The sequence below is a fragment of the Oryx dammah genome, unplaced genomic scaffold (assembly GCF_014754425.2).
Source record: "Oryx dammah isolate SB20612 unplaced genomic scaffold, SCBI_Odam_1.1 HiC_scaffold_12, whole genome shotgun sequence".
In the NCBI taxonomy this organism is placed as follows: Eukaryota; Metazoa; Chordata; class Mammalia; order Artiodactyla; family Bovidae; genus Oryx; species Oryx dammah.
In genome coordinates, this window is record NW_024070196.1 from 50,841,711 (window position 1) to 50,857,325 (window position 15,615).

Sequence of the window (15,615 nt, forward strand, 5' to 3'; positions counted from 1 at the left end):
CTATCCTAAGCTGCTGAATGCCCTCCTCGCTCACAATCTGGGGCCCCAGTGGCCCCTCCAAAGACGTGGACCAGATAGATGGGGAGAAGATGTAACACGGTCGAGACCTGCTTTGCAGAGGCAGCACGGGCCCTTCTCCAGGGATACAGCCAGCTCTGGGGGTCTGTGGGTGTTGAGGGCTGGCATACGGTGTGGCAAAGCATGGGAGCATCAAATATTCAGATTGCCGGGACTTTCTTTGGAATCACCCCCAGACCAAGTCCCAGCGTGGGGCCTGGGCCTCTGCATTAATTTCCTAGCTCCTAGGTGGAGCTGGTGCACCCTGAAGCTGTCTATGGGGAAAGGGGTGCTAGCATAGGGCTCTGACCCTTCCGAGTGTCTTCCTGTCCGCTGTGAGCAGCCGGGAGGGACCATGGGCCTGTGAATACCACCCCCTCCCAGGGAATCCAAAGGTCCTGGAAGCACGGAAGAGGGAACCTCTTTGAATTTGCACATTTTATTAAGATAATCAGTCATTCCTTAAGTTATTTCTTTGTTAATCAGAAAGCATCTTTGTGGAGAGACCACACACAGTCTGTATAGTTATATAAAAATACATCAGTCACCTTGCCACTCCTGAATGTGAGCTCCAAGTTGCCCTTCTCCCCAGTGAGGGGGCTAAAGCCCCATCTTAGGGGGGAAGCCAGGGGAATGTCAGGGTAGCCCCCACCTAAGGGTCCAGTCTGAGGGCATCTCTGGCCACACTGGGGGGCTTTGGGTCACTGGTGCCGAGCAGCCCCAGGTCGTGGCCCCGGCCCCCATGTGTCCTGGCTCTTCCCAGGAGCACAGGCCTCTCACGTCTTCCTCCCTGACCTTGCGCGTGTGCAGTGAGCCCTACAGCACCAGCCATTGCCGAGTCATCACTGTAGGAGGGGAAGGCCTGAGCGAGGGCAGCCGGGCCCCACAGAGTCTCTTTAAGCTGACGGCTGGCAGGTGCTGGTGGTCATTTCTAAGAGCTTAGACGCCTCCCCTTGGCACCTGGCTCGAGGGCTCTGATGTTCCCAAGTCCTGGTCCTGAAGGCGTCGGCGGACAGAAGTTAGCAGTCTGCCCTGCGGGTGAGGCTCTGGACATGGAGCTGAAAGGCTGCGGTGCAGACGGGCTGGGCCCTCCATCCTCTGCCCTGGGGCATGGGCACCGGGGCAGCGTGGGCAGGGCTCCTTCTGGCGGCTCCCCAAACACAGCCCACTCTGGCCCTGGCATCGGCATCCAACTTTAGTCCAGTCTCCTGGCCCACCATCCGCCGGAGGTTGCCGGGCTACGGCTCTGGGGGTTAAGCTGCATGCATTTATTTGAAAGGCTCGCTTTGGAAACAGCCCCCTGCAGGGCTGCCAGGTGTCTGAATGGCCCCCTTCTTCCCTCCTGTGCAGCCAAGGCTGGGATGCCTCCATCCTGCCGATGCTCGGGGTGTCCTCGCCTCAGGGGCAGCCAAGGACACGTGCCTTCTTCTCTCCATTGCTGCCTATCTACCTGCCCCCGCCCCCTGCTCCTCCGAGAGCCAGGCCCAAGCTGCCTCCCCAGATAGGTGCTGATAAAATAGATGTGTTTATTGGGTGAGTCCCAGAGGCCAGGGTAAACACAGCCCGGGGTCCCTCTCAATAGCGGAGTCCATCCTCTGGCCGCCCCAGGGATGGCCCTGGTTCGCCGCCGATGCCACCACCACCCGGGCCGGGCTGTGGGTCAGAGCGGCGCAGGGCCCAGGAGGCCGGGCCCGGGGCGCGGGCACAGCTGCAGCTGCACGCTGGCCGTGAACCAGCAGCGGGGCTGGCCCAGGCTGAGGTGCAGGGTGGTGCGGAAGGAGTTGCTGGCGCACTTGGGGAAGATGATGGTGGTGCTGCGGAAGCGCAGGGCGCGGGGGCGCGGCTCCAGGGTCAGCTGGCTGCGGTAGTTGCGCCAAGTGCAGTTGGGGGCGGCCACGATCGTCTCGCTGTAGGCCGTGACCGTGGGCACCGGCGCGTAGAAGACCTTGTCCCGGAAGTGCTTCTCCGACGCATACTTGACCTCAGAATTGCAGCTGGTGGAGGGGAGGACAGGGATGAGCTCAGGGCCAGGCAGTCAGGTCGCAATCAGAGGGCAAGGTGAACATGGAGCAGCCTGGGCTCTTGCAAAATGTCAAGGTCAAAAGGACAAAGAAGGGACCCTGCCGACTCGAAGAAGACTCAAGAAAGGGGCCAACTACCTGCCACACGTGCCCCTGGCAGGATCCTGGACTGGGATTAAACATAGACTATAAAAGGACATTTGGGGACAATGGGCGGAATTGGACTAGGCAGTGGTCGTGTTTTAGCTTTCGCTGGTCCGATTTTGGCAAGCCGACCGTCATTATGTGAGAGGATGTCCCTGTTCTCAGGAAGGACACTGGCCGGAGTTATTTAGAGGTTCGAGGTCAGGATGTCGTCATCCTCCTCTCAAACAGGTCAGAAAAAATGCTTTGTTTACGTAGAATGAGTGAGAGCGTGTGGATATTCAAGTCAATGGGGGCAATATGGAAACAAGAAGGCATCGTTCAACCGGGGTCCCCTATACTCTTCCTGCAACTTTCTTTACATTTGAAATTTTGTCAAAGTAAGTTCCCCCAGAGTAAGTCGGCTCCTCTAGATGACTGAGCCCCTTGCACTGCCCTGTGCTGAGTCGCTCAGTCATGTCCGACTTTGCGACCCCATAGACTGTAGCCCGCCAGGCTCCTCTGTCCATGGGATTCTCCAGGCAAGAATACTGGAGTGGGTTGCCATGCCCTCCTCCAGGGGTGACCCCCTCAGGAGTGGCCAGCTGCTCAGCGTCCCCCAGCTCTGCTCCCAGATCATCACACTGGAAGGTAAAGCTGTGGGGAGCAGGGGCTTCACCTGTCTCCTTCCCCACCGGATCCCACAGGTGATCCATGGGGGGAGGGAAGCAGACTCCCAAGAGCCCAGGCAGTCCGCAACCACCCTGGCTGGGGTCTCTGATAATAAAAACTAAAAAGGAGAACTTTGGGGGCAGAAAATTCTTTAAAGTAGACCCGTTTGTCTCCTGGGAACATATCCAGAGCTGGAGGCAGGAGGCAGAGGGTCCCACATCCCTGACCAGGCTAGAGTGATGTGAACAAATCCATCTGAGCGTGCCATGGATACGGGGGCCAGACCCACGGACCTCAGACTGCACCTTCTGGAAGCCTGAGCCCCAGAAGCCCTCTCAGGAGGGCAGATGGCTGGAGAAAAGCACCTGAGGGGGTGGGGTTGCTGTTCAGTTGTGTCTGACTCTTTGTGACCCCACGGACTGCAGCACGCCAGGCTTCCCTGTCCTTCACTATCTCCCAGAGCTTGCTCAAGCTCGTGCCCATCGAGGCGGTGATGCCATCCAGCCATCTCATCCTCTGTGGCCCCCTTCTCCTGCCCTCAGTCTTTCCCTTAACTCAGCAGTGCAGGTGCCACTTGAGATGCCCTGTGATGGGAGGGCACCTAATACACTTCCGAGCAATGGCTCCTTGGGGGATAAAGGGGAAATTTTTAAATAACAATCAGCCAGGTTGGAGGTGAAGGGCCTGGGAAGGGGAGATGGAGGGTGTGGACAGTAAGGGCTGCAGAGTCTCTCCAAGTCACAGCCATGCCTCCTCGGGGAGCATCACCCAGAAGGGCTGCCTAAAGCGAGGGGAACCTGCCAAGACCCCCAGCCTGGCCCCCCACCCCACCCACCCCACCCCACCCAACCCACCCCACCCCACCCCTACCCAGCCCAGCAGCCCCACTCACCGGATCTCCGGTGTGGGTTCTGGGTTCACCTCAATGCTCTCCCCAAAGAACACAGGCAGCATCCGGGGCCTCATCTCTCGTGCCGGGGTGCTCGGGGGGTGGGCAGGGGGCTGTGGGGAGAGCCAGGGATGCAGGGTCACGTGAGCAGCCCTTCAGCACTACGGCCTCAACTCCCTGATGGACACAAGAGGAGCTCCCCACACCCTTCCAGTCCTGGCTTTTCTGGAAGCCTGCTTCTGCAGAGTCCATCAGGAAGCCCACCCCAGTGTCCCTCTGTGGAATCCAAGCACTCTGATGCCCACTCACCCACTGGCCTGCCCCCCTCCAACCACCTGGTTCTCAGGCGTCACTATAAGGGGACGTGGTCATGGCCTCTTTCTACAGTGCCCAGCCCACCTTAGCCCCAAGAGCCAGGCTCAGAGCCCTGTAGAACTGAGAACCCTCTCAAGGAGCCCCTGAGCCCAAGCCTCGCGAGCCTCGCGAGCTGCCCCCCGGGGTGACACGGCAGGACGGAGCTCTGCGATGGGCTGAAAACCGCGCTCACCAAGGCAAGAGTTTCCAGCCCTTCTTGGTGCACGGCTGTGGGTTCCTCATTCGAATCCTTCACAAAGTCCTCTCTGACCTCACCTGGATGAGGGATCACAGCAGCGGACACTCCTCGAGCGCGAACTGTACCAGGCACTGCTCTGAGTCCCCCGCGTACCCACTCATTGACTCATGGGACGGAACTGTTACTGGCATCCCTGTTATACAGATGCTAAAGCTGAAGCCCAGAGTGGCCAAGTAACTTGCCTGAGGCCACACAGCTAGGAAGGGGCAGAGCTGGTGGTCTAGCTGCTGAGCCTGTGCCCTTACCCACGTTCCCCCACTGCCTCTCAACACCCACTCAAACCGGTGCTATAGCCCCAAGACCTGACCTGTAACCCCGTGCTCAGAGCAAGCTTGCCCTCGTGCACAGGATCACAGAGCTTCCAGTCCAGGCCCATATCCTGCTAGCCTTGGCCATGCCCCAGGCTGCTTCTGCGCCTTGGCTTACGCTGTTCTCGGTACTGGGACCGTCCTTTCCTTTCTCTCTGACTTGGTCTAAGGCAACAACTCAGAAACCAGCTTCCTGTCTTCCCGAACATCCTCTGTGGGATCCCTGGAGCTCCCACCTGCAGGTCTCCATTGCTGCGACCCCTTTGTGTGCCTGTCACACCCAGACCATGAGCTCCTTAAGATTCAGGACCAAAGGCCCACTCTATGCCCAGTGCCTGGCGCCTTTCAGATGCTGTGTTGTCCAAAGGCAGGACCTCACATGCAAAGCAGCACCCTGCTCCCCCACACACTTGTGAGCCCCTGAGCCAGCCCCATGCCTGTCTTTTAATCTGCTATCTGCCTATGGATGTGGTCACCGAAGCCGCCTCCTCAGCTGATCACAGTGTTCCCAGAATACAGGCCGATGAAGGACCACAGGAAGAAAATACCCAAGACTTGGACAAACAAGGGGTTCCCCACAGGCCCCCAGCAGCTGTCCTCAGGGTGGTCCCATCTCTCCTTTGCTGGGCATGGCAGGTAGAATAATGTCTCCCAAAATGTGAGGTCCTAACACCCAGTTCCCGGGAATGTGCAACCTTACAGGCAAAAAGGACTTTGTAGGTGTGATTAAGGATCCTGAGATGGGAAGACTGTCATGGAGTATCCAGTGTCCACCCCACCCCTCATCATCACAGTGGTCCTTATAAGTGAAAGAGGGAGGGAGCGGGGCAGAGTCAGGAAGATTGAGGACATTACCCTGCTGGTTAAGATGGAGGATGGAACCATCAGCCAAGGCATGTGGGCAGCCCCTAGAAGGTGGGAAAGGCAAGGGTTCTCCCCTAGAGTATTTGGAAAGAACGCATGGGTGTGTCTCCTTCACTTCAGTTGTGCCCGACTCTATGCGACCCTATAGACTGTAGCCTGCCAGACTCCTCTGTCCATGGGGATTCTCCAAGCAAGGATACCGGAGTGGGTTGCCATGCCCTCCTCCAGGGGATCTTCCCAACCCAGGGACCGAACCTGCATCTCTTAGGTCTCCTGCTTTGGCAGGCAGGTTCTTTACCACTAGCGCCAGCTGGGAAGCCCCCAGAGAGGATGCCTTGCCCAAATCCTTGCTTTTATTAATAGCCTGTGAGACCCATTGTAGACGGCTGGCCTTTGGAACTGTGAGGTATTCTTTGCATTTATTCTGATTTTGCTTATTTGTTTTTGACTGTGCCGGGCCTTTCTCACAGCACACGTGCTCTTCGGTGGCCTCAGTCTTCTCCAGTTGTGGCGCATGGGCTTGGTTGCCTGACGGCATGTGGGATCTTAGCTCCCTGACCAAGGATAGAATCCACGTCCCCTGCATTGGTAGGCAGATTCTTAACCACTGGACCACCAGGGAAGTCCCTGGAACTGCAAGCTATCGAGTCCGAGTTGTTTCAAGCCACTCTGTGTGTAGCCATTTGTTAGAGCAGCGATAGGGGGCTAATACATCACGTGACCTGGCAAGCAACTCCCCACTCGGGGTTGCAGCCTCCTGGTCCCCAAAGTGGGGTGACAGGAGCATCTGCCTCACAGGCCGCAGTGAGGACTGCAGGATTCAGTGTGTGAGTGAGTGGGCCTGTGCCTGGCACTAAGCAAACTCCGTGTAAGTGTAGGCTTGTATTCTGAATGCTTTCCATAAAGGGTCAAGAGGCAGGGGTGAGTGTTCCTCTCCAGAGAGAGGTCAATCCACACCCCCTTTTTAAGCTTGAGACAACCCTGCTCTGACCTGCCAGAAGCAAGCACGCATCATTCAGGAGATTTAAGTTTAAATATAAAATAGTGATGGAAATTCCCAGGTGGTCCAGTGGTTAAGATTCCACACTCACTGCCGAGGGCCCCGGTTCAATCCCTGGTTGGAGAACTAAGATCCCACAAGCTATGCAGCACAGTCAAAATTTTAAAGAAAGAAAATAATTTTTTAAAGTGACAAGATTTCAGAACTTTGGGTGTTCTCCATGGCTCTGTGAACTCAGCACTGACCTCAGCTATAAAACTCCATGACTTGATGTTCGTAAAAACCATACTCTCTCCCTGAAAGACTCTCTGAAGTATGAAAGTGAGCATGTTAGTCACTCAGTCGTTTCTGACTCTTGGCGACTCATGGACTGTAGCCCACCAAGCTCCTCTGTTCCTGGGATTCTCCAGGCAAGAATACTGGAGTGGTGAGCCATTCTTTATCTAAAGTACGGCACTCCCCCAAATGTGTGCAGTGGTTTGCTGAGCACCTACTGTGTGCCAAACACCTACTGTGCACCAGATCCTGTGTGGGTTGGATGAATCACAGTGCCTCCCAGGATTCGTCTTGTGGGATAGAAGAGGAGAGAGGAAGATGCAGGCATGCAAGGGGCTGTGGATGTGGGTGCTAAGGTTTTTGGTGGCATCTCTAGGTGGAAGGGTAGAGGGAGGAAGGGGTAGCCTGCTACTGGTTTTCATCACCCACCACCCCCTACCCCCCACCCTCCCACCCCACCCCCACTCCCCACCCCACCCCCACCCCTATGAAAGAACAGTTCCTAAGCTCAGAAGCAGGAAGTACTTCTTTGGGAGGTAATGAAGAACCAGGTACCACCATCCCTCTCAGGTTCACTCAAGCCTCCTAATGAGAGCTGAGTTCATGTTTGGGCCCCATTCTGGCCAGATTTCACTCTCTGACTGGCTGCCAACAGAGGGAACTAGGCTGACTTTACAGGCTGGGCCAGGAAGCTGGCACTCTGGGCATCATTGTCCCGAGGGCCCCGGTGAAAAACAGCTAAAGTCCGTCCCACCCAGGAGTGCCATACAAGAGCTGGGGAAGCCACTGGAAACCCAGACGGAGGCTGGCACCCAGGGCCCCGGGCCACAGGACAGCGGAAGGCCACCCCCGCAGGGCTCCAGGGGCCCGCGCAGCTCCTAGGTGCCCCACAGCTGCCTGCCTGGCTCCAGAAGCTCGGGGCTCAGTCTTGCAGCTACAGTGGCGGGCCAAGAAGGCAAGCCGCTGACCTTGCAAAAGCAGGTCACCCAATCCCCCACCCCAGCCCCCGGACACCCCCATGGGAGCCACCAGGGTGAGGGCAGGCTGTGGAGAGGGTTGGGGCACACGGGCACAAGGGACCCCTTCTACTGCTGCATCTGCTCGCCTGGCCAGGCCACATGGAGCGAAGAACACTCCCAGACACCCTGCTCCCCTCACCACTCCCCAACCCCGGGGGCAGCCACAGGCCAGCTTGTTCCCCTAAAGGCCCAGGTGCTTGCTCCACTATGAAGAGGACCCACCGAGAGACGCCTGCGCCCAGGGAACCTGCTCACTGTGCCTCAGTTTGTCCATCTGTACAATGGGATTATCCCATTTGTGAAGCCCACAGTCCGGGGTGCCCAGGTGCAGGCTGGCTAGTGTCCTCGGGGCCCCTTGAAGCCCCGGGGGGCAGGGCCAGAGGAGAAGCAGCTGAGTCTCTGGGGCAGAGGAGCGGAGAGGCTGAAGGCTAGATCCCCATCTCCCAGACACCATGCCCTCCACCCTAGGATGGTAACACAGTTGGACCAGCCCCCAACTCCTTCTGGGCACCAGAAGAGCCCCATTCTAGCCTGGGGAGGGGGCTGGCCTGGCTCCCTGGTCTCCTGGGCAGGCAGGGCATCTGCGTGGGGACCAGGGAGGACTTCAGAGAAAGCAGGACCCAGAGAGCAGGGAGTCGCAGCTGCCCTCTGCCCGCCAGGCCCCACCTGCCTCGCCCAATGATTCATGATCGAGGATAAATACTGGAAGTAAAAATACACATGGGCGTCTGGAGCACTCCCCGTCTCTGGCTGCTGTACACAGCACGGCCCACAGGACAGCAACGAAAGATAAGTGCTGCTGGGCTGTGAGAGCTCCGTGCCGTTTGGTGACAGCACAGCCTGACCGGGGGTCCCAGCCTGGCTGGCAGGGACAGCTAGGGACAGCACAGGGGCGTTTGTCCCCAGGCTGGGTGTCCCACAGCGGTCCCTCACCTGCCACTGCATGGAACGTGGGTAGAGCCATGTGTGTCCCACGAAACTTTCTGCTCAGTCAGGGGGTATCAAGCCCCCATCAGCGGAGAGCGAGTGGCAGGAGGAAGGGTCCAGGGAAACCCCACACTGGCGTGGGGGCGGGGCATCCTCATCAAAGCCATGGGGAACCTTTGTGAGGGCTGAAATGGACCTTCCCAAGGCTGCTGACCTACCTGGTGGCCACGGTTTCTACTACGATCAGAATTAAACTGATGCTCTTCAGCATGTTTGGGGAGCTGAGACCAAAACTCCCAGGGTGGGCTAAGGTGGACGGTAGCCTTCACCCACGAGGAAAGCGATTCAAGAAGGGGTTATTTATGCCCCAAGAATCCTCATCCTTTTTATGAAAGGCCTTGGGGATTGGTGGTCAATTCTGGGTTGGTGTGGGAAGGGGCGGCAGCAGGGGCAGGAGGCTCCCAAAGGCTAGTCGCACAACATGGACCAACAGAAGAGGTGAGCGGGGCCAGGCTGGGGAGCCAAGGGGACCCCAAATGGTCCAGGGGCTGACATTCAGAGAGTGAACCTGAGCCAAGCTATAGAGCACAGGTCAGAGGCGGGGCTGAAGGACAGGCCTGCTCCCCAAGACAAGTGACCAAGCGACAGGACGGTGCTGGGTTGGCTTGTGACCCCCACAAATGTATAAGTGTGTGTGTGAGTCACTCAGTCCTGTCTGACTCTCAGCGACCCCACGGACTGTATGTAGCCCACCAGGCTCCTCTGTCCATGGAATTCTCCAGGCAAGAATATTGGAGTGGGTTGCCATGCCCTTCTCGAGAAGATCTTCCCAACCCAGGAATTGAACCCTGGTCTCCTGCATTGCAGGCAGATTCTTTACTGTCTGAGCCACCAGGGAAGCCCCCACAAAAGTATGTTCACATCTTACTTTCTGGGACCTGGGGGTGTGGCCCTCCTTGGAAATAGGGTCTTTAAGTAAGGAAGATCAAGTTAAGATGAGGTCCCACTGGGTGGGGGTGGGGCCTGATTCAACACAGCTGGGGTCCTTATAAAAAGAGGGAGCTTTGGACACGGGATATACAGAGGGAAGAAAGTCCCTGGGGATGGGGGCGTGTGTCTATAAGCCGAGGCACACCGAGGCTGGCAGTCACCACCAGAAGCTGGGGCAGGCACATGGATGGGTTCTTCCCTAGAATCTCTGGAGGGACGGTGGACCTGCTGACTCCTGGGTCTCAGACTTGTGGCCTCTTTGTACTATGTCCCTCCCCGACAGGGAGGCCAGCAGTCCCAGGGCGAAAAGGACAGAGCCATCTCTGGGTGCCCCTCCACCGGGTGCCGCTTTCCCAGGATGGTGGCTCCTGGTCGCTCCCTCACCCCCAGAGCCCTCGGCAGGGCGGGGGCCTGTTTGTCTTCTTTTCACACTAAGGCTCCAGGTGGAGCTTCTCAGACAGGTGAGCCTTTCACGGAGAAGCGGGGCTGTCAGAGAGATTGCTGGGTTTCTGCTGGAGGCCGCTGTGTCCAGGATTAAGCAGATGGGGGCTGAAAGAAGGCGCCAGGGTTTCTGGCTCCTCACAGCCTTTCTTCCTTCACACAGGCTCCTCCTTCCGTGGGCTGACACACCTGGTTCTCTTCCCTTGACCCTGCTTAGGCAACTGTGCTGGTCAAGGACACACCTGTGGGCCTGCTAGGGGGCCAGGAGGCTGACCTTGTCTTCACAGTCTGCCATACACCTAACCTTCCATTTTTCTCTTCATTTGTCCATCTGCTCGTCTGTCCGTCCCATTCATCCATCTATCCATCCACCCATCCATCCGTGTGTCCATCCATCCATCTATTATCCATTGTCCATTCATCCACCCATTTGTCCATCCATCCTTCTCTCCACATATGCATTCATCTGCCCATCCTCCCATCCGTCTGTCCATCCATCCATCCATTCATTTTTCCATACATGCTTTCCAATCCTGGGCCCTAGCTGCCTAAATTCCTAACTCCCTTCCCTCTCTGCCCTCATCCTTGGTTTCATCAACATAGACCAGAAACAGAAATGAGAAAATCCAAGTGTCCTGGGGTGGAGGGCTCTGGGGGCCCAGCCAAGATCCCAAGAGGCAGCTGTGACCAAGATTTCCAAGAGCTGGGTGGCAGCCCCAGGAAATCTTCAAGGATGGGGCAAAAACAGCCCACTCCCCATCACCAATTCTACCTGGATCTGGCCCCAAGGGCTGCCCTCAGAATCCAGGTCCAGGGAACCAGCACCTGGTTCTTCGGGAAATTCTCCAGAGGGCCACCCAGGCATACATTCGATGTATAAACAGACCCCAGGAGATGAGATGGGGGTGACAGGACCAGAACACTGGCTGCTAGAGAATCCACATCCATATCTGAGGGGTAGCAGCTCAGACTGCCACCTCTGGTCACAGGGAGGGCAAGCCTTTCATCTGCCACAGGTGGGTAACCTCTCATCTCCCCCACCCCATGGTGGCTGTCCCCTCCAGTGGGCACCCAGAGATCATGACTTGAGATCCCAATGCCATCTGCACTCTCCCTAAGAGCGGTAAAGAGGGGACAGGGCTAGTTGCCCAAACTGCCCAGGTTAACTTGGAGGGGTAGGTGTCTGCCACACACAGTCACTCAGCCCTCCTGGCAACATAAGCCTGTCCCCCATGATGCCCCCAAAGTCCCCCAGCTCCTTCCAGGCAGCACAGGGAGTGGGGGAGGAAGTACATGGGAGCTGGCGGTCCAGGGCCTGGGAGCTTGAAGGTGGTACAGACGGCTTCTGTCCTGTTTCTGGCTGTATCCCTCAGCGGGCCTGGCTTAAATATTCGAAGGATGAACGCAGCTGACAGGCAGAGCCTGGCTGGCCCAGCAGGCGGCCTTGGCTGTCCCGGTGTCCTGCAGGTGAGCGGGGCCCCACCGCGTGGAGATAAGACCTCCTTCCACCCTCCACAGAGCCTGTTCCACACGGGCCCCTCTCAGTCAAGTCTCTGATTTGGGTTTCTAAATCTGGGGGAGTCTGGGAACTCATGAGGCTCTCAAAAAATGAAAATGAAACAGCCACAAGTCCATTTTTAAAATACCAAATGGAATTTTACTTTCTGGCCTCAGCTGGGTCTACAAGTCCCGGTATTGGCCTTGGCTGGCCTCACCGCGGCAGCTCAACCACGCCGGCTTGCTCCTGCCTCAGGGCCTTTGCACTGGCCATTCCCTTGGACTGACACACGTCTCAGGCCTATGACCATGAGGGCCACTCTCATTTTTCTGGTTCCCATTAACTGTCACTTCCCTGACCACCCTGTCCACTTGCACCCAGCTCTTTAAGGGCACTTAACAGTCGCAAAGAGTCGGACACGACTGAGCTGAGCTGAACAGTCCATCTAGCGTTGTGTCACGTATTCAAGTTAGTGACCGTCTCTCCCACTAGAACGTCAGTCCCATGGCAGCAGGGACCACCTTTGAACATCTTGTTCACCACTGTGTCACTCACGAGCCCCAAAACTGCATGACATTCAGTAGGTGCTCAGTAAATATTGGTGGAATGATTCCCAGATCTTCCTATGGCTTGAGAATTATTAGAAATATTACCATCTTTGCTTCAAAAAGTGGGCAAGAAAAAAGAAAAAAACTTATGGTCAAGATAGGGTGGGGGTCGGAGGTTCACTCACACCCAGCCTGGTCCCCAGTGCCTTTTAGGTCTTGGGGGGCAGTGTTGCAGCCAGCCAGTTACCCTACATCCATGGGGTACTGTCCAGAAGGTAACTTATTCACTTATTATTAACTTATTCACAAAAAAGTAGGGGGAGAGGGGACCTCTTTGTAGAGAGTGAGCAAATTTAACATGCACGTCCAGCATAATAAATACGGTGACGAGCCTGTGAGGACCTCAGTGACCTGGGGGTGGGGACAGAACTGCAGCTCACCCCGCCCCCCTCCACCGGCTGGGGCGTGTGGCACCAATGTTGACTGGGAAGGCAGTGCCGGGAACAGGGTGTCAGAACAGAGGTGTCTACCCCAGGCTGAACCCCAGGCCCACACGGGGTGCCAAAGCAAACCCAGCCCTGCATGCAGCCAGCCTCTTCCTGGGCATTTGAAACTACTGGCTCCAAAATGCAGGAGAAATTTCTGTCCTTTTGTGCAAGATTGGCAGCTGGTATTTTTGCCTACATCTGCTCCCTGGGAACATTCTCAGTGAGTGTGTGTGTGTGTGTGTGTGTGTGTGTGTGTGTGCTAAGTCACTTCGGTCATGTCTGACTCTTTGTGACCCTATGGACTGTAGCCCACCAGGCTCCTCTGTCCCTGGGATTCTCCAGGCAAGAATACCAGAGCAGGTTGCCATTTCCTCCTCCACGGGCTCTTCCCAACCCAGGGATCAAACCCACATCTCTTATGTCTCCTGTACTGGCTGGTGGGTTCTTTACCACTGGCGCCACCTGGGAAGACCCCCAGTCAACTATACTCCAATAAAAAAATTTAAAAATAAAAAATATTAAACAAAAAAATAAGGTATGTTAAAAAAAGTTTTTAATAAAATTTTAAAACCCACGCAGATAGTTAATTAGCCACACAATGAAAAGTAGGATAATGCAAAGTTTAAGTGTAGATGCTCTGGAGCCCAATTTCCTGGGTTCTAATCCAGCAAAGTCACTGACCTCTCTGTGCCTCAGTCTCCCCCTCTGGAAAATGGATCTAACAAGAGCACCGACATGCTTCATAGGGATACCATGAAAATGAAATGAGTTGGCAGAAATGAAGAGCTTTAGGACAGTTCTTAGCACATGGGAAGGCTGTCTAAACGCAGATGTCATTACCTGTGCAGACAAAGCCCCAGGTCTTGCCCTCAAGCCAAATTAAAAAGATTAGAGACATAGCTCAGTTCCATATCTGGCATCTAGCTAGCAAGGAGAGGGAAAAATAAAGTCAACCAGGACAGCCAAGACAAGTAACCGGGTGCGCTGTTCCTATGGCTGCCCCTGGCTGGCAGGAAAAGCATCCAGAAAACCTTCTATAAGGCAAATTCTGGGTGACCCAAAGAGTAAAGGGGAAGCCTGGTTTTCCGCCCCTATCCTCCAAGCCCCACTGTGTAGGACACCAGAGGAACTGAGTCCCAACATGAGCAGCCCAAATAACCCCCATTCAACAGTGCCAAGTCTGAGACACTCGTGCAGGAAAGTTGGCGCATTCGGATAACAGGATCAGTTTCACTGCCAACAGCCTGGGTCACACCTATCGATCCCTGGAAGTCCGGAACGCCTCTCCCATCCCCTCACCCACAAAGAGAGAGCAAAGTTCAAATTCAACACAGGATTTGGTCTAAGACAGGGGTTTCCCAAACTCTGCTGCACTAGGATCGCCTAGGAAGGTTTTAAAAATCCTGATGTCCAGTTTGCAGCCTCTAATAAATCAAATGAGAATATCTGGAAGTATGAGGTGGGTATGGGAATTTTTTTTTTTTTTTAATCTCCCAGGGATTCCCATGTCCTCTCAAGTTTGGAACCCACCGGAGCAAAGGACAAGGGAGACACCAGTGACATTCCTGTCTGTAGGCGGGAGGCGGGATAACCATTCCTTTCGGTTCTGGGGAGATTTTCCAATGAGCGGGATGCATTTACTGCTTTGTGAGGGACCAAGCACTGCTGGGGGCCCCAGGAAAGTGCTGCCAGGCTGGAGTCGTGCTAGTACACCCGTTAAAGCACGCAGAGAACTGCAAGAACGGGGAGATGCCACTGGGACTGGGAGCAGCCTCCAGATCTCAGTTTTTCATTCCTCAAATCAGAAGGCACCCAATCCCGCCCTCTTGGCTCCCGCCTGCCGGGGACGGGGTGGGGTGGGGGGAACCCAGTCTCAGCCCAGCCACCAAGCGGGGAGACCCTGGCAGTCCACCTGAAGGTCCCACCGCCTCTGGCAAGAGGTAAAACTCTTGCGCCTCCGGACCTGGGGTTCCAGCCTTCCCCAGGCACCGCCTCAACTCCACGTCAACATCCCTCAAAATCCTGAGGAGGAAGGGTTCCTGTCTGGGTTTAGTTTAAAAGAAAAAAAAAAAAAAAAAAGGCTTTCACGTTGGCAGCACAGGGGGAACAGTAAACAGGGAACCTGGGTCCATTGCTGCAGCCTGGGGTTCCAGCTCACCTCTGGGAAGCCAACCTCTTTGAGAATTTCAGACGGTCCTCACCCCCTGTTCTTTTACTGCTGACAGTAAGACCCCCTAGAGAGGCCGGCAGCCAGGGAGAGGTCTGCAGGGACCAGGCTGGCCCACCGCCACCTAGGCGCCTCAATCCCCACCTGGGGAGCATGGCTGTCACTTGGGACACCTTCTTGGCTGGGGGGATGCCGGGATGAACCCAGGCCAGGCTCCTGAAGTACCCCGTCTCCTTGGGGGGTGATGGGGGCGGGCACTGCCCCCCTTTCTGCCCGAAGGTGCGTGCTTACCGCTCTGGCCTCGCCGGGTCCGGGGGCCTCAGAGGAGGCGCCGGCGCCCCCCGCGCGGGCGTCAAGGATGCCAGGCGCCAACGAGTAGAAGGGCGGGCTGGGGCTGGGGCTGGGGGGTAGCCCGGAGTCGGGGCTGTCCAGCACGCCCTCCCGGCTCTTCTCCTTGAGGCTCTCCTCCATGCCCTGCAGATGCAGGTGGCCCACCATGTCTGGGGGGCGCGGGGCGCAGGCCCCCGGCTCCTCGGGGGGCTCCTCCACCGCGCTCCGGGGCCCGGGGCGGGCGCGCGGGCGGCGGCGGTGGGGCGAGGGCTGCGCGCGCCCGGGACCTGCAGGCAAGGCAGAGAGGCGGCGCGTCAGGCCCCGGGGCTCCCAGAGCCCCCGGGTTCCCCGACCGGCCGGGCCGTGCGCGCCGCGTCCAGGAGG

The 15,615-nt window shown here is 56.8% G+C and overlaps 1 protein-coding gene across 1 annotated transcript; it reads right to left on the reverse strand.

Moving 5' to 3' along the window:
* Nucleotides 1–477: 477 nt before the first annotated feature.
* On the reverse strand, nucleotides 478–15,470 carry LOC120871014 (refilin-A). Its single transcript, XM_040250599.1, has 3 exons — nucleotides 15,193–15,470; nucleotides 3,766–3,875; nucleotides 478–2,051 (listed from the first exon to the last, which is right to left on the reverse strand). The coding sequence occupies exons 1-3, from the start codon at nucleotides 15,397–15,399 to the stop codon at nucleotides 1,718–1,720; spliced, it is 651 nt and encodes a 216-aa protein (XP_040106533.1). The 5' UTR covers nucleotides 15,400–15,470; the 3' UTR covers nucleotides 478–1,717.
* Between the last annotated feature and the right edge of the window lie 145 nt (nucleotides 15,471–15,615).

Bases quoted from the DNA above. Each gene is read 5' to 3' on its own strand.
- LOC120871014 (XM_040250599.1), bottom strand. From the start codon at position 15,399: ATGGTGGGCCACCTGCATCTGCAGGGCATGGAGGAGAGCCTCAAGGAG. The intron at 3,876-15,192 runs GTAAGCACGCAC...CTCTCCCCACAG, and splicing joins GACCCGGCGAGGCCAGAGCG to CCCCCTGCCCACCCCCCGAG. The intron at 2,052-3,765 runs GTGAGTGGGGCT...CCCCTCCACCAG, and splicing joins GAACCCACACCGGAGATCCG to CTGCAATTCTGAGGTCAAGT.